Here is a 17,989-nt window from a genome sequence, read left to right on the forward strand (position 1 = left end):
AAAGCCATGGTGGCAAAGAGGGTCTTGCTGGCACCATGAGCTGCTCATCCTTGTTTCAGTTTCCAGGATTATCCCCAATTTCTTATGCCCACAAGAGGCAAAGAAGGTGAGATTCCAAACTGCCTCTCTTCCCCTCGCAGGCAGGACTGGAAACCCACCTTTTTCAACCTGCTTTGCTTCCCAAAGCAATGGCACAGGATGTTTTCTCTGGGCAAGCAGGATACCTTGCTGCCCATGTTCGTGTTTATAATGTTCATTGCTGTGGGGTATTGCAGAAAACCAGTGGGCAGCCAGTCCTAACAGACCTGATGTTCAGAGTACTGCTAACAATCACTGCCATTCCAGCACCTCACCCGTCACTGAGCTGCTGCTTGTACGGAGTGACGTCAACTGCCACTTGTAGAGGATCCTTTGAGATTCTTCGGCCTCTGGAAATCTCGGCTGATGAAAGGAAGGTCTCAGAGTCATAGTGTTAATTTATTATTCATTAAAAGTGAGGCGCTGGCAGTGCCTTGTGCTATACAGGCAGCAAGTCTCATAGTCAAATACTTAATGATCTTAAGTGACAACGTGTCACTTCCCAGAGAATGGAGAGAACACTCTCTAAAAGGAGACAATTTATTTCCAAAAGACATGACTTTCTGCAACCATTTAGTGCCAAGTCCCTTCCTGAGGCTGGAATATCCCTTCTGTGAGAGGGGAATCTGTGTGCAGGAAGGCATTTCAATGTCAGATGTGATCTCTGAGGACAAAGGTAAATTGAGGCTCTGGGAGGTAGTGCCAGGGGTGTGGGGCTCGTGGGGTTCATGCTTCTTCTTCTCCCTCTCCACAGAGTGTGGGAATTGGAGTAAGAGAACACCAGCTCCAGCACTTATCTTCTTTCCTGGGGAGCAGCAGAGAGGATGAGGATGGCCCTCAGGAACCATGATGCCTTGGAGACAAGAAGAGCTCCTAATTGCGCTGCAGATCCCCGTGATCCTCAGAGGGCATCTTCCAGGGGCCCTGTCTGCTAAACAGGAAAATCCATCAGGAGATTGGGGGGAAACTGTGAGTAGAAAGGAACCGGGACAGATCCTCCTCCCTGATGCAGAGTTAGCAGTGTTCCTCAGGCATAACAAAGGGCAGAGCAGGACCCCAGTGGCACTCCCCGCCTTCTGCCCCAGTAGGCTCATCCTCCCATCCTGCTCCTTAGGACAAGAGAGAAAGAAAGTCCTCTTTTATGGGCACCTTGTTGGAAATAATTTTTTTTACTGCTTCTCAATAAAATCCTGCCACAACAGCACAAAATCCTCTCACCATTACTAATCTAACTCTCCCTCCAGGAAATTCAAGGCAGGAAACATTGTCTGCCTGCCGAGGTATCTTATGGTACAATTCTCTAAGCAGTATTCTCAGCACTTCATGTCATTATCTGTTGTTTGTGAATGTAGGAAATGCCATTCAATTACCTCACAACCTGATCAACACATTGCATGTACTTATTTCGTTCTGCTTTATTTTATATTCATCTTTCTGTTTTAGTGAATTATTCTACTTGTTACTGGCCAAAATATACCTCAGGCCAGTCTAGACCTTTCTGTTAATGCAGTTTCTCTCTGAGGCTTCATGCAGGATAAATGGTTTGTTATTATGCTCTTTCTTGATGAGGAGAAAAATAAAATTATATTTTAAAAGGAAGTTAATTGTGGACGTCGTTTTGGGGGACTGTCTGTGTCAGAGCTATTGCAGTGAGGCAGAGCTAAGATTTACTGCGGAACTGGGATCCTCAGCCTTTTGCTGTTAGCATGCAGCTTCCAGACAGTTAAATTATTCCAGACACTCTTGCCTATGATATCATCTATTCTTAAAAGAGTGGAGATATGCAGGCAGCAATCAGATGGCTGAACTACACGGAGAAATATTAGGTGAGTGCGGCTTAGAGCAGGGGGTTTGCTGGCTGTAAATTGAATTTATGTTCTGATAGAAGATCCAGCTCTGCCCCCGTGTGCAGAGGTCTGGGAACAGCAGCGTGTCTGGGAGCTCTTGCAATGTTCCACATTGCCAGTCAACCGCAGAGGAACGCAGTTTGTGCCGGTTTCTACAGCAGCACAGGCTCGAGCGTGGTACTGCTTTGTTCTCGATTACGGTGTGACAGCAGGGTACCGGAGCAAGGACAGTGATACCTCAGCAGGAATAACAACACGTGGACTTCCATGCACACATCCACCTTTTTTTTTTTTTTAAAAAAAAAAAAAGGGGGTATCACTGCTCTTTGTAGCCAGATGAAGCCTGTGACAAGTTTTAAACTAAAGCAGGGAACATCAATGAAGAATTCTGTAGGTTGTGGTAGACTATGGACTTGCTTGAGATATGGAATCTCAAGACAAGAGCAAAAGCTTCCCTGGAGAATATCACTGCTATGGGAAGAAATACTTCTGGATTAGAACGTGGGTAGAATTTCCAGAATTACTGGAAATTTACCTTAATACAAGAGAACCCATCCTATCACTGCCAACATTTACCCCATTCATGTGGCCATAACCTTCTTGAATGTTTGCCCTCTAAGAACCTAAAACAGCAGGAAGAGTTTTGTTTCAGCTTTTCTATGGATCTCATGTCTGTAGAAATGCTAAAATAATCCTATGGTGAAAACCACTTTACTGAGCCCACTGTCATGATACTCCTGAATCTCAGAATCACTGAATAGTTTAGGTTGGAAGGGACCCCTAGAGTTTATCCAGTCCAACTCCTCTGCCAAGGTAGGGTCACCTGGAGCAGGCGACACAGGAACTCGTCCAGGGGGGTTTTGAATGTCTCCAGAGAGGGAGACTCCACAACCTCCCACGTATCTGTTCCAGTGCTCTGCCACCATCAGTATAAAGAAGTTCTTTCTCATATTGAGGTGAAACTTGTGTTTTAAGTTTAAGGCCATTACTCCTTGTCCTGTAGCTGGGCACCACTGAAAAGAGTATGGCACCTTCACACATATCACAGAGGGGTTTGGGTAGGTGGATGCACTCTGCCCTTCCCATTTGCAACACGTGTATCACGTTTCCTGAGGCTCACTGTCTGGGAACAGTTGTTTTTGACTGTTCCTAATATCTGTTTTCAGCCCATCTTCTTCCCCACAATTACTCCTGTCCTGTTCCCTCTGTTTCCTATTAATGTTGCTCCTTGTGCAATCTCTGTTACATCTGCCCCAGCAGCTCTCCCAGCCCTGCCCTGGCTGCTGTCCATTGTCTCCTATCCCTTCCCACAGACCCTGTAGCAGGGCTCCTTATTTGCTCCACCTTTTCTCCCTGCTGCCCCGTGAAGTGGCAGGAGTTATGGGAGGAGAAGAACTGCTTTTGGAGCAGTCCTGGCTGGCCACTCAGACCCTCAGAAGCCGCATGGGGATCAGAGGGGATCTTCCCAGCGGATCTAGCTAATGAAAGGGCGGGCGTTGGGCAAACATGAGAGCAGTGCCACTCCCTGGCAGATACCTGCCATGCTCAACAGCTCCTGTGTGACTTCAGTCTTGCAGGAGAGGAAACAGGAGAAGCATCACAGCTTCTGCTAGCCGAGGATCTCTGATCTGGAGGTGGGCATGGAGAAGCTCAGGCTGCAGGGCTGAAGAGGAGACAGACTCTGTTCCTGTAGCCTCCCCAGCCACCACAGAGCTGGCAAGCACCACATTCACCAGCAGCTGGTGCAAGTTGTGAGGAAGCTTTGTTTTCAGGTTTTGGCATTCCTGCCCCTGGAAAATAATAATTATTAATGCTTCCGTGACTAATGCTTCCTTTCCAAATATGCTCACAATCAGCTTAAGGAATCTGAAAGTCAACTCACTCAGGATGCTAAGAATGCAACAGAAACAACTTTCAAAGGAACCCTTCAACTTGTGATATTTGTGAATGAGATCCAAATAGCATTATTCATTTATTTTTCAGGAAAATGATTTCATTGATATAATCAGGCCAAATCCCACAAGCTCTATTCTGTGACTACAATTCCTTTACACTTTCAGCTATGTTTTTATGATTTATCTGCTCATGCCAAGTGTTGAACATCTCCCAGGATAATAAGAAAACCAATTCTGATTTTCTATTTAAAACTCAGGCTGCCTTTAAGCCACATGTATGAATCAAACCTCTTCTAAAGCACAAACAAGTTCCATCCGTCACTTCCTTCCATGACTACCTTAAATCAAAAATTTATTATTTCATGCAATATCCCTTATTTGTTTTTCCATACACTTGTGATAGAGTTGAACCACTTAGCAGAGCCTAGCACATTATTTATCACTTATCTTCCCTAAAACACGACTTTCAGCTGACACTCTAAATTTAATGCCATATAATTGTGGGGGAAGGGGGGAGCCTAACGACTCGCCTTCTGTTTGCAGCTACTGGAAATTTTTCTGGAATGTCTTTGGTATTAAGAAGCCTGTGTCACCTGCACAGAATACCACTTGCTTGCCACTAATAGGAAACCTTATCCCAGTACAGATTTAAGGGTACTTATTCTCATAATTTTTTGATCAGACTAATACCCATTGCCAAAAGATTAATAATTCTTACTCCTTCATAGAATTGTCTTATAATCTTCTGAGGTTTTAGGTAATGCTTTCCTCTTGTGATGACTGTTTCCTTCCTGGTGAGAAATCCAGTGTACCAGAAAATTACAGCAGAGAGTGTGGAGAGATTCACTGAGCCTTCAGAACCTTTTAAGTACACTGATATCTGCCAAACCCCAGAGTTGATGTCTGTAAAAGCTTAGAGTGTCCCATGATGCTGTTCCCTCACTCTGCTGTACCATGAAAGTGTCCTGGCACCCCATTCCTGTCTAGCATGTGTGATATGGTGTGTGCAAGGCAAACACTTCCAACAAATGGGCTTTTTTTTCTTCCCCAACTTCCATACGTAATTTCACAACATCCACTATTGAGACAGTGCTCCTGTTTGCAAAGTACAAATCACTCGTTGTACGGCAGGGTGCCTTTGTTAACAAGCTGGGTGTAGCTCAAATTTTTGTTTAATTCTTCTGGGCATCTCTCTAACAAGCAAGTATTCTTTAGAGCTCAACTCAATAATCAATACAATTTTCTTAGTTTACAGAGCAAATAATTACTTTCTGTGATGACTTCACAAGGTCGGGGAGATGTATATATATAGTGGGGACAGAGGAGGCTGAGAACCATCCCCAAACTCACCGGCTACAGACTCTCCAGTAGCAGCCGTTACAGCATCGCCGACATGAAGATGGCAAGTAGCATTGCCCTTCTTGGGCTGGTCCTTCTCGGCTGCCTTTCTGGTAAGTCATTTTTGCTACAGTCTACGATGGCATCTCTAGTCCTCCCAATCCTCTGCGTGTCTATATACATCCTTAAGGAGAGTGCAGCCTTTTGGGGATGCGATGATTCAGGAATACGCGGGCTCTCTTTTAATGAAGGTCACCCTTACGCAGACAAACACTATAGATTGATAGTATCTATGTCTATGTAGTATTGGTAGTATCTGGTATTGTAGATACTGGTAGTATCTAGTATCTATGTCCTTAGGGGGGATAATAATGATAAAAAAAAAGGAGAATATTTTATGTCCTATTTCTTCTTTAGTGAGTCAAAATTCCTGGTTTCACAAATAATTGAGTTTTTTAATCTCAGTATATAACTTCTCATTTACTTAGAGCAGATAAAACATTTGGGAAAACAATCACTTCTCAATAATGAGAAAGTATATTTGGTTACTCTGTAGGGAATTTGATGATTTCAAAGAACTTTAGTCAAGGACATTGTACAATTTTTATATTTTATAATCTCTGTTTTTATTGCAGATCTTGCTGTTGCTCAACGACGGGTGAGTAGAAGAATTGCTTGTGATTTAGTCTTGATTTCTAAGTCTAGATCAATAATTCATACTCACATTGCATTCCAGGGAAGGCTTGAGGAAAAAAAAAATTAAAAATGGTGAGCGAATAAAAAGAAGTGCCCCTAAGTGCACCTCTTCTCCCCAACATAAGAAAATACCTTTGTCAGAAAAAAATAACTTACCATGTTGATGATTAAAAAGACAGCGATTAATAATGTAGAGTGCGAGTCAGCACAGCACAGAGTGCCAGCAGAAAATCTATATGACTATTGAATAACTGCCTAAATATCTTCCCTGTCTTCATTCCCCAAGGAATGATCATTTTTGCCTGTAATTCTCACCAAAAGTACTTTAAGTCTTAATAGCAAAAAGGTGCTTTCATATGCTGTAAGATACATGGTGTATTTTGTTCTCTCTCCTCTTCACCTTGGAGGAATCATAGAGAAAAAAAATAACCATCAGTAGCCTCCCAACGCAGCAAAACCATGATTAGCACAAGCTAATCATAGCCTTCTCTCCACCTGGAGACATTACAAGTCCTCTTTCTCAGGCCTCCTGCAGCACATACCTGTCTGGATTGTCTGGAAAAACCATGACTATCGCCTGTTCCCGCAACTACAGCCCCGTCTGTGGAACCAACGACCGAACCTACCCCAATGAGTGCTCCCTCTGCAGGGATTTCATGTGAGTAGAAGGTCTCCCAATCACCTACAACGCCAGTTCAAGCAGCAGGCAGAAGCCCTTGGTGTTGTGACTAATCGTGGGGTGGACTAGATTTTTCTTAAGTTTCTGTCTTCCCTAATGCTCATGATCTTCCATGTCAAAGCTCCAGAATCTGATTAATTACTGGGGCTTTACGAGTCAAGAGACTTGATGATTGAGATGACTACATGGTATGAAGAGATTAATCTTTCCTTTCCTTCTCTCTTTCTCCCTCTAGCCGTAACCGTGCCCTTGACAAGAAACACGATGGAAGATGCGTTAAGGTACGGTCCGAGAACAGTTCCTTCTCCTGCTGCTCTGAGCAGCGGTGGGTGAAATTATGGCAGAGATCTAGACACAGACCTTGCCTAGGATTAATTCTGTACTGAGCCCACACAACTTCTTACTGTCAGAAATCGAATGAAAATGAAGAATTTCAAATTTGCAAGTTTTTAATTTACATTTTATTTGAACTGTTAAAATCACTGACTTTCAAAGTGCAAAATATCTTCCGTATAACACCAGACTTCAGAAAGGAAACTTTTGATTTCGAGAATGTTTTGTTCAGCGTTATGAAAACACTTCTTTTTAGATTTAGACTTAGAGGCCTCTTGAAGTTAAGAAATTCCCAGAGGAAGTTTGGATTTTGACTGAATCATAATTTTGTAACAGAAAAAATGATTCTATTGGAATGTCTATCATAAAGTTTGTTTATCAATATATGGAGCTACCATGAAGTGGCAAAGCATGTCTATTTTTAGTTTAGAGAGAGAGAGAGAGTAAAGAAACACTCTGGCTGTGCAATTTAACATAATACAATGACTTCCATTTCAATACACTCGGAGTGATTGCAGAAACAGTGAGCTGAGTGTAAACTCCATTTTCAAGAGGCATTGGTACATCACAGCAGAAGTTGCTGCTGCATAAGGTATTTGAGGCAAAGATCCTTCACAGTGGCCTTCAGGGTGAAAATCCCCAAGATGACAGCAATGAAGCCCACTTCAGGACAGATACTCCCCGGTATATCCACATGCAGAATTTTTCATCTATGCTCCTCTGACTCCACCACACTGGGGCTGGAGAACCCTGTCCCCTTGAAGCTCTGGAGAAAGGGGGAGATGTCTCTTGCACCATGCTCCATTACACAGGGCTGATGCCAAGGGGAGCAGAGATTAAAATGCAGTTCTGTGGTTGTTTCAGGTCGACTGTACTGGTCACCTGAAGCCTGGTAATGGTCTGACCACCCCCTGCACCCAGGAGTACTCTCCCATCTGTGGCACCAATGGTGTTACCTACAGAAACAAGTGCCTCTTCTGTAGAGCTGTGGCGTAAGTGAAGGGCCTGGGTCATGGGATGGCTTTCTGGATCAGTAGCTGCTCCTCTTGGTATTTGGAGCATAACAAGGTAGTTTGACTCATGAAGCAGCTGCACTGTGCTCATTCATTCTCAATGCTTTTCCTTTCCAAAGGAGCGGACTGGAAGTGAATCTGCGGAGTTATGGACAGTGCTACCAGCAGGTAAAGCTCAGAAATCTGCACTCTTTGCTGCTGTCACCTTTTGCAACACAAATTCACTGATTCGTAACTAAATAACAGAAATGCCTGCACTGTCCTGGTGCATTTGGTCTGGAAATAGGATTTGAGGAAAGTAGTTAAAGGATGTCGGGGTCAATAGGTATTGAACCAAATCCACAGTTCAGATATGTGGTCCCCTCTCTGACCTTGGAACACAACAGGCAGTGGGTGCTGAGACCTTCATTTACTGGGAAACTGGATGAGCAAGAGATGCTGTGTCATCCTGTCTGTGGGAGAGCAGGAGGGTCCTGTACTACCAGCCTTTATTAGTAGTGGTAATTTCCCAGGTTGGAGTACTTGCTGCAGTGGGGCTTGTGACCATCTCCTTTCTATTCACTTGTCCCTGCTTGCCTGCTGAACCAGGGCAGGCAGTGGGAGAGCCAGCCTGGAAATATCAGCATGGTCATTTCACTACTTATAATAGTATTTATTAGATATTTTTGCCTCCGACATCTCCCTACTTCAGGCATTTCCAGGCAAGAACATTCTCTGCCTCTGAGTTTGCAGAATTGCTGGAACAACAGAGCCCTGCTCCTGAAAAGTGCTTTTATGCTTTGCTATATCATGAATATTAAATAAACATAAAGCACTTATGTAGGAAGATACAGGGAACAAAAGCTTTAAAACCTGTTTTTTGCTCCATTATTAGCCACAGAACGTTGACTGCACCCAGCAGAAGGGCATCAACATTTGCACCTCTGAGTACAACCCCATTTGCGGTTCCGATGGCAGAACTTATGCAAACAAGTGCCAGTTCTGCAGCGCAGTTAAGTAAGTACAGAGCTCACCATGTGGCCATGAAACCAGAGTAGCTGGAGCCCACACACACTGTTGGTAGCTGGTGTGGAAGCCCCAGAGCTCCTGTTAGCTCCTTGATAAATCCATCCCCGCCCCATGTTCCTCTCCCAGTGCTCACTCCTGTGTCACCCCCTAGGCACTGCAGATCTTAAGCCTGAGTGAGTCTTCTTCCCTTGCAATTAAAATCAGATTCCCGCTTGCAGGCTCATAGCATTGCTGAGTCCCTCCCGGTCAGGGTAATTGAAACTGTGACGGCAGGAGGTGTCCAAAATTATGGGGTTTGTCCCAGATCTCTCCGTGTGTAACCTGGGGAATCAGAGAAGAGATGAAACACTGACTGAAGTACTCAATAAGCTGGAGAGCACAAGGGCATTTGGTTTATTTGGGTGAAGTTAGGCCACAAAAATGAGATCCATGTTTCTAACTTTGGTCTCTCTTTTCTCTTCAGCCTCGGCCGTGGAAATCTGCTCGTCCGCCACCAGGGCGAGTGCTAAGCGCTGGAGCTGGACCCTTCATCATGACTTTTCCCTTGCAAATTCTGAAATCAAACACACTCTTTCCTTGCTCCCTCGATTGTTATGCATTGGTCTCTGCTTTGATCGATCAATAAATTAAATGCAGCCACAATCTTTGCCATGGAATGTTTGGTTTTGGTTCTATTTTCATGGTGTTCAGGCTTTTGGGTACACATCTGTCAGGCAAGAGAAGTTGTGGAATAAACCACAATAAAGAGCAAAACTTAATGCACATCACACACTCACCCAAGCCCTCACGAGAGAATGTCACTCTGTAGCAAACCATCAGAAGAGAAACCAGGCTACAAAGTAGTACCACTTTCCTAATTTTGATGTTTTATAGAGTGCAAATGGATTTGTCCTTGTTACAGCTCTGGGACTGTGAGGAACTGGTCCTTTTAGGGGCCTTGACATAGGGGGATGGCCCTGAGAAAGTGTGAAAGGTGGCCATAGTCAGCCCTGCCTGGTCTCACCTGGGCAAGGGGCGGGTCTGGGGGTGCATTATAAAAAGGAGGATTATGTCAAAGGGAGGAGGTATCTCATAGGGAAGAAAATTAGGAACTGCTGCTTCCTTGAAGGGTGTGTCCACCGAGACTGTGCTCATCAGCAGAAAATTGCAGCAAGCTACGCAAGGCTGTAATGAGCCTAATGAGAACCTGAGGAGAAATTAGACTGGGCTCAGGTTTTCAGCTTCTTGAAGAAGAAAACTAAAAAGCTGTACTGGGAGTATTTCAGGCAGAGATAAGGCAGGGGACCCTTCGGGAAAAGGTCTTGGATTTTCTAACTCCAGGAAAGAAGGGCCAGCAGGTGTGTTGGTAGCTCCAACATATTTTCTATCTTGGGAAAAAAGGTATGGAGATAACATCTTTGTGGGAGCCTAAAGAATGCACTGGAGGAGCAGTGATACCTATGAATGTTCACGATGATGTGCCATGTTTTTGGGTGAGTCAAGGAGTTAATATGCAAACAGCACAGGCAAAAATTCCCAAGTGCCGTGGCTCACACATTCCCTTCCTCATCCTTTCTCCACCTCCCATTCTCTTGTTATGTAAAAAAATAGCTCTTGCTAAGGTTGATATTTAGGACGAAATCTGTGACTTCCAAGCCTTTTCTTTGTGTCTTGCTTCCTGAAGAAGATAATTTCTTGACAAGGATTTTTGTAGATAGAGAAGATAAGAGGCTCGTTCTTCCCCTAGAACCAGCCCAGAGCAGTGCTTCTAGGAAGAGTAATGAAACTTCTTATTTTCAGTTGGTTTTGTATTAGTACAGGCAGTATAGATCACATCACGGCTTTATGACTGCTCTTAATAAAAGACAGACTGAAGAGTCATATGAGTCCTCACTGTTTACCCGCTTGTGTGTCTGAAGAATAGTTAAGGAACAATACCTGGTGGATGTGAACAGAGACCTGTCAACACAGGACAGAGCTTGGCTATGATTTCTTGTTGGACAAGAAGGTTTATAGAGTGGCCACAGACTAGTGGAGTTTTGGCTGTAGAAGGAAATTGTTTTCAGTGGCAAGGTCCTACAGTGAAGCTCCTCTGTGGTGGTAGTTTCTGCCTGAGGATTGCAGATACTTTCTTAGGAGCTCAGAAGGCTTTGGAAAAGCCCAAAGAGCAGCTCACCTGGAGGGCAAATGGTGAATATGTGATTGTATTCCAAATGCCTCGTGAGCCTATAATCAAGGACTCTCTAGAATATGGAAAGGTTTGTAGTATTTAAGTTTAAAGACTGGCCCAGCACAGGTTAGTACTCAGCTTGACACCAGCAAGACTTTGCCCAACTAACCCTTAGGATGCAAAACAAGGTCCAGGTGCCCTTCTTCTATCCCAGATTGTCAGAGGGACAGAATTCCCTCACCTACGCCAGCAACTGGACTGTTCAGATGTTATAAAGAAGTGGAAATGGGTAATAACAATAATCACCTGCTTGGTAACTTAGTCTTTTCCCCTCCTCAGCCCTGAAGGGGTTGGTCCCTGCAGTGCATTTGCTGAGGCTTTGACCAGTCAGTTGTGCTGCAGCAACTGAAATGTTTGGGCAGATAAGGGACTGAGGTATTAAGGCTGTGGTCATGAACAGTGACGTATGAAACTAGAAAAGGCAAACAGGTAGTGCTGCGAGTGGCAGAACTGAGCGTGGTTTTGAACGGCGCTGTGGCTGACGGACTTGATAACTAAATTATATGAGAGGCTGTGTCGTGAGCTCACACTTAATAGATATCTGAGGATTCACCTGTCAGTCACGGTTTCTCTGTTGTGTGGATTTTCAGATGTCTAGCAAGCTGAGAACTGTAATGCTTCCCCAGATGTAGGGCATCCATAACATTGCTTTCTCACAGAAACTCCCTCCCTTGCTGGCTTGGGATGTTAATAGCATCTTTCCTCTGTTGCTAAAAAATGTATGAAAATGTCTTTATTATTTTTAATTTTTTTCACTCCTGTGTAAAATTTAGTTGGCACTAGTGGATTAAAAATTTACTGGGGGAACCGATAAAGAGATATATCTATACACATTGCTGTACTAAGCTTTGCCTCCTTGGGAAAGCATACTAACATTTAAGCTTATTCTTATCTGAAGAGGTGTTTGGCAAATGGTGCAGCTGAACATAAATCCTTGCACAGCCTCAGCTGGAAATAGAGCTCAGATTTCCCTATTCCCCATCAAATTCCCTTCATTGACACTTGCTGTGGGAGCAGAGCCCTAACATATGTTTGGGAATGTGAAAAACTGGAAAACATTGACAGCTAGAGTTTAAATAGTTCAGGGAGGAGAGTCACCAGTCCTATCTGGGACTGTGCACGCAGCGATGAGAACATGTCACATCTGAGTGCTTCTCCACCCCAACTCAACAAATTTAGAACCATCCTCAAAAATAGCCAGGGAACAACGTATAATTGGTTTCACAGACAACACATTCTCATGCTGTGATTTATTTCGTAACGTCTAGTGAGTGTCATCACGCCGCACTCAAAGGCTCGGAACTGGCATTCAGCAAGGGCCCAGAGAATGAAAATTACCAGCTTCCCCGATGAATCACTGCTTTGAAAATTCACCCTTGTGAGAATCCTGTGACTATTTGGAAAAAAAATAATTATATTACAAACCTGCCTATCACTCATATAATTATCCCTTTCTAGGTTTGATGTGGACAGGGCAGCATTCCTTAAAGCACAATAAACCGGCCAGGACCAATAATGGCTTTAGAAACCAAGTGGAGAAGTTCTCACAATTAAGGTGGGGAATGAGGACAGCTATGGACAGGCACATAAATACACAGAAAGGCAGGTCTGTGTGCACACTGTGGGCTCTGGGGCTGAGACGACACCTCCCGCTCCGATCACTGGGCTTGGACTAAAGAGCTACCTGCAGCATGAAGGCAACAGGTGCCTTAGTGCTTCTCAGTCTGCTACTGCTCTCTTTCTTCTCTGGTAAGTGATTTTTTCCCTAGCCTAGGAAAGAAAAAACACCCAAAACCTCTCCTGACAAGAAACTTCGGAGAGCCTTGATCACTGGCTGACAGGCTCGAAGATAAAGCTGAGCAAGTAGAAAATATCTGTGGAACTTGCTCACTCATATGACATATTTCCACTCCTTGTGTGCCTCCACAGTGAATAACGCAGCGGAGGTGTCACTGGGAGACAGAACAAGCAAATTCTGAGCATCTCTTCAGCAAATGTACCAAAGCAGAGTGTAATTATGAGTTTTTGGTACGAATGTTCGCTGGAGAGTTTTGCTGAACCAATTAGAGAAGAACTCACTCACCTCAGGGTCATCTGCTCTTGTTTTGATTCTAAGCATCTTGGTACTTGGTGTTTTCCTTGGAGATGTGGAAACGTAATTAGATGAAAGTTTCAGCATTCATTGATATTGCAGAGAAAAGCTTGAAAATTAAATTCAAATGTCCTCAAGGAGTCAGAACAAAGAGGGCAAATTAAAAGGATTCAGCAACTATTTATCTGGAGATTTACACATCTCTCTGATGATGCGGGGAAGCTGAGTGATGATTTTTGAACATATAGACCATGTCAGTGTTATCACTTGCTTGAGTCCAGCTGACCCAGGTCTGCAAGGTTTGTGGCAACAGATATTGAAGAATGTGTGGAACAAGAATTATTTATACTTGCTTTTCTGCGAATAATTTGAATAAAGAATTCACTTGAGAAAATGGCAAGCTGTGCATGGAGAAAAGAGGTGAATTACTCTGTACACATTATTCATTATGAAATATTCATCTGTCCCTAATTGAGTCTTAATTGGGACAGGGTTTTGTCAGAAGGCTTAAGCTTCCTTCCAAGGCCAGGCAGAATAGCAGCAAACTCTGTGATCTCCTGTAAAATAAACAGATGTCAAGAGGCATCATCACAAAGTCTTCTGTAGCTGCATGTAATATTTATAAGACCTATCTAATGAGCTGTTTTGTAAATAATATGCAGATAGCCACACCAATGCCTTTACCATTAAGGCAGCCTGGTCAAACTTGAGGACAGGGTAAATGTGCCAGCACCAGGGATAAAACACCAAAGGGCAAAAATAGTAGGGGAGGTTGATGGATGATTGAGCTGACTGAGGGTTGAGTGGGATTTCCATTGGGGAGGGCGGAGTGTAGTACAAGGCCCTCCCATCTCCTGTCCCAAGCTCCCTCCTGCCCAGAGCCACCTGAGCCCCATCACAGTGACCCCACTGACCCAGCAAGTACAGCCTCAAATCCGAACCTCTGCTGCTGTGTGAGATGCTGGGAATTTGTCCCACAGTGCTGTGACCCAGATTCTGTGAATCTGCATTCAAGCCACCCTCGAGTGTCAGGCTCCCCCTTAGAAACATGGCAGGGTTGCCCCATTTCACAGCTCTGACTCAACCTACACACCTGACTGCAGGCTTTACTGGGAAGAAATATAAAGAGGGTGGACTGATCAGCTCCAAGCTCAGAGCCTGTGGTTACAGAGGGTATTTTTGTGCTCGTACTGACTGACACTGCCTGTTCTGCTCTGCATCACCCCATGATGTCTCTCTGTATCTTGCCCAGGATGAGCCTGTTCTGGGAGGGTCTCTGACCTGTAAGGTCTCCTTCTCCATGGCAAGCTCCTGTTAACAGTACTGGCCATTTGCACTGTTCAGAGATGCAGGAGCCTAAAAGCCTTAAAAGCCCATATAGCTTTAAAATCTCTGGGAGCACAGCTCCAGATCCGATATGGCAGCTTGCTTCCCTGGGAGTGGCTGCCTTCCAGGAGACTGGGTTATGTGTCTGAGGTGTAGTTAGCAGCTGAACGACTGATTTCATGGTATTTTAGTAACATTTTTCAAAATACAAAAATACTAAAAAGCAATTAAGGTAATGTATTTCCTGCCCCCTCTTCTGCTGTGCAGGATGATGGAGTAAGAAAAACTTGGAGTATGTTTCACTGTGATTTGCATAAAGGGTTTATGACTTTAGATCAGATTCTGTCAGAAAGTAATGCTGATGCATAAAATCTCTGTTTGGTTTTTATTTATTTATTTTTTAATTTTTTTTTTTTTTTTTTTAGTTCCAGATGTAGCAGGTCAAGACATTGAAGAGGTTAGTGTTGCTGTTGCTGCTTGCTGAATCTGCACTTCATAGAGTTATGGTATCATTAAGGTTGGAAAAGGCCTCCAAGATCATCGAGTCCAACCTTTAACCAATCACACCTTGTCAGCTAGACCATAGCTCTAAGTGCTGCATCCAGTCATGTCATTCCACTTTAGAGGAATTTTTTTTTAACCAAAATCTTGGTTCTTGCTAAAGAGTTTTTAAAGTCTACTGAGAGTAGGTGGGCCCTTCCAAGAATTCCCAACACTGGGGAGTTCATCACTACACAGAGGATCCTATGTGTGGCCATGTTAGGAGGTAGACTAGGGAAAAAGATGGTTGGTTTAGCAAATGTTTCCCACAGCTGCATCTGCCCCTGCTTGCACAGGGGCAGTGTTTACACACTGCACCACTTTTGACTTGGCTCCTCTGTCCAATCTTCTCATGAAACAAATGGACTCTTGGGTGTTCTATTCCCCAAAATTAAGTCCATCACTGTGACTTGTACAGACGCAGGACACCTGTACACTTCCTGGGCACCATTTTTAATTCACCATAGACTATGTTTTTGTCCTCCTTCCTCTGGGAAGGCAGAGGCTCAGCAAACACCAACCTGAGTGCAGAGTTTCGCAAGCCGCACGAAGCCGGGCAGCAGGGAGGTAACTTGACTCCAAATGCCTGACAGAGCATCAGTGCTGACTCTTCTCCTGCATGCCTAGGCTAATCCACTCCTGTCACTGGGAGATCAAGAGTTCTCCAAGGTGATTACAGTTTCTCTCCACAAACATGGGGCAAAAATTCCCCTGAAATGCTGCTTCTGCTCGTTTCTGGGAGGGTTTTTTCTGTCTGTGTCATCACTTGTCCGAAAAAGCATTACTTTAGTGACCTTGTGTCCAATTTGGAAAGTGAAACAAAGAGTATGGGAGTCCTGAAAGGTTTTTTTTTTTCAATTTCTTGTGCAGATTTGTAAAGAGTTCGTAAACAGGAGTGTGTACTGCACGAGGGAGTCCAACCCTCACTGCGGCACTGATGGCGTCACCTACGGGAACAAGTGTGCCTTCTGCAAGGCAGTGCTGTAAGTGACACAGAGGGAGTGGAAATAAGAGAGAGTTGGCTTCATTGCCATGTATCTAATGATGTTCTTCATGGAGGGGAGGCCCTGTATCCAGGCTGCTCCTATTATGTGAACCAGGTCCCGTGCCAAGTGGAATATTTCCTCCGTGGGGCAAGTTAATTTTAATTCATTTCTAGGCGTTGCAGGCTGCTGGTTGCCATGCTGAGAGGCAGCACAGGGCCTGGGAGGCAATTGCGTCCTGCCTGTACCTTCCACACGCACTAAATTGATGCACAATTCCCACTATATGCCACAGGCTGCAGCTCTCACAGCCCACACTCCTGGGTACTGAGAAATGCCTGGAGGAATGTGGGAGCTGAGCCATGCCAAGCTATTCCTGAAAAGTCTGAATGAACTTTGTGGAACAAGACACAAGATCTCAGAGGAAGAACATGATGTTTCTCCTTTTCCTGAGCTCTGTCACCTTTTAAAGGAGATGCAATAGGAGCCAGCCCCCCTGGATGGAATGTGCTTCCAAAATATAATTTTTTCCTTAACAATCCTTACACTTAGTGTGCATTTAAGACTGTCTTATCCTAGGGAAAATTATGGAAAAAGGAGAGGGGAAAATGGCTTGATATTCCCCACAAGGCACCAGGTTAAGCTGGCACAAGTCAGGCCTGTTGGGATGGATGAGCTCTTTGTCCCACACTACTGAGTGTTATTTGGTTCTTGGCCTAAGTCTGTCTTGCTCTTTTTACAGGAGAAGTGGAGGGAAAATAAGATTGAAGCACCTGGGGAAATGCTGAGTCCTCATTGCCACCGAGCAGCAAGAGGTGAGCCCCTGTTGGCAGTGGCTGCACACAGCTGTGCCTGGACACAGGAGCAGCCTGCCCTCGCCTCTGCTGTCTCTGCTCAATAAAATAAACCTCAGCACGACTCCTTGGCCGGACTCTTTTTTCCACAATACCCAGAAAAACGCTTTGATCCAGCCATACTGGAGCCTAATGTACGGCTTTGCTACCCCGCACTATTGCATCACCCTCCTCCCGGGAAGAAAGGCGCTCCCTGTGCCGGAGCGGCGATTCCCACGGCTCCCGTGAGCTGTGTCCTCCCGTCCCCAGCAGCCACAGCTCTTCTGTCCCGTCCTGCCTGAAAAATTGTCACAAGCTTGCCGGGCAGCCGAGCAGCCCCTGCTCAAGGGCTCCTGCCCGACTCTCCCCATCGCAGGGGGTGGGTGAGAGCGGGCGCCCCGATTCCCTTCCCAGCCTCCCTAGACATGTTCCTTCCTCTCTCAGAGGTTATTGTGGGAGGGTGACGGGAGAGCTGGTGAACAGTGTGACTGCATATGCCTCATCTCCTTTGGAAAGCAGAGACAAGCAAGCTTGAGGGTAGGGAATATTGCTCCATTTAAGCCTGCACCAAGATAATGGCAGGTGGAGGCTGGTTTTAGGCAGAAGCTGCAAGGCTCTTCTTCCCAAATCAGTCTTTTTTCCTCTTCCTTGTAAGAGAACACTTTGTCTTGAAAACTGGGAACTCACTAGCATTAGTTTCCTGCTGCCAAGTGGCTTCTCATGCTAATAAAATTATATTTAGAAGAGCACCAGATTGTATAAAGTGTTAATAATTTAAAAAAAAAAATATTCCCTGAAGGAAAAGAGCTGTGGGCTTCCTCCTCCCTCCTCTAGGATAAATTCTCCCTGAATCATACACAGACCTTGATTTTCTAGGCACAAATGTTTGCATTTATTTAACATTTTTAATGCACATAGACTTAGTCCTTTCTTTACTTTTCACACTGCTGCCCTCTCTCTTCTTCCTGCTGGCTGGAAAATCCTTCTTTGTGCAAACATAAGAAACGTAATTCTCTCCCCGTTCACTGTGAAAAATTCTCACAGGGAAATACTTGTGGCATCCTCTTGTTAAAACATTGGCAGCAGATCAATGGGACACCAGCTCCTTCATGTTAAACA

General features: G+C 44.6%; 2 protein-coding genes across 2 annotated transcripts; both read left to right on the forward strand.

Moving 5' to 3' along the window:
• The first annotated feature begins 5,164 nt into the window (after positions 1-5,164).
• On the forward strand, positions 5,165-9,431 carry LOC116794391 (double-headed protease inhibitor, submandibular gland-like). The gene is made up of 8 exons (XM_032703034.1): positions 5,165-5,271; positions 5,794-5,816; positions 6,379-6,512; positions 6,769-6,814; positions 7,731-7,858; positions 7,999-8,047; positions 8,754-8,875; positions 9,351-9,431. Exons 1-8 carry the CDS (start codon positions 5,214-5,216, stop codon positions 9,394-9,396), a joined length of 606 nt encoding a protein of 201 aa, XP_032558925.1. The 5' UTR covers positions 5,165-5,213; the 3' UTR covers positions 9,397-9,431.
• A 3,356-nt stretch (positions 9,432-12,787) lies between these two features.
• Positions 12,788-16,825, forward strand: LOC116794393 (serine protease inhibitor Kazal-type 6-like). The gene is made up of 4 exons (XM_032703036.1): positions 12,788-12,845; positions 14,940-14,971; positions 15,925-16,037; positions 16,780-16,825. Exons 1-4 carry the CDS (start codon positions 12,788-12,790, stop codon positions 16,823-16,825), a joined length of 249 nt encoding a protein of 82 aa, XP_032558927.1.
• The last annotated feature ends 1,164 nt before the right edge of the window (positions 16,826-17,989 follow it).

This window comes from Chiroxiphia lanceolata, chromosome 15 (genome assembly GCF_009829145.1).
Source record: "Chiroxiphia lanceolata isolate bChiLan1 chromosome 15, bChiLan1.pri, whole genome shotgun sequence".
Classification (NCBI taxonomy): Eukaryota; Metazoa; Chordata; class Aves; order Passeriformes; family Pipridae; genus Chiroxiphia; species Chiroxiphia lanceolata.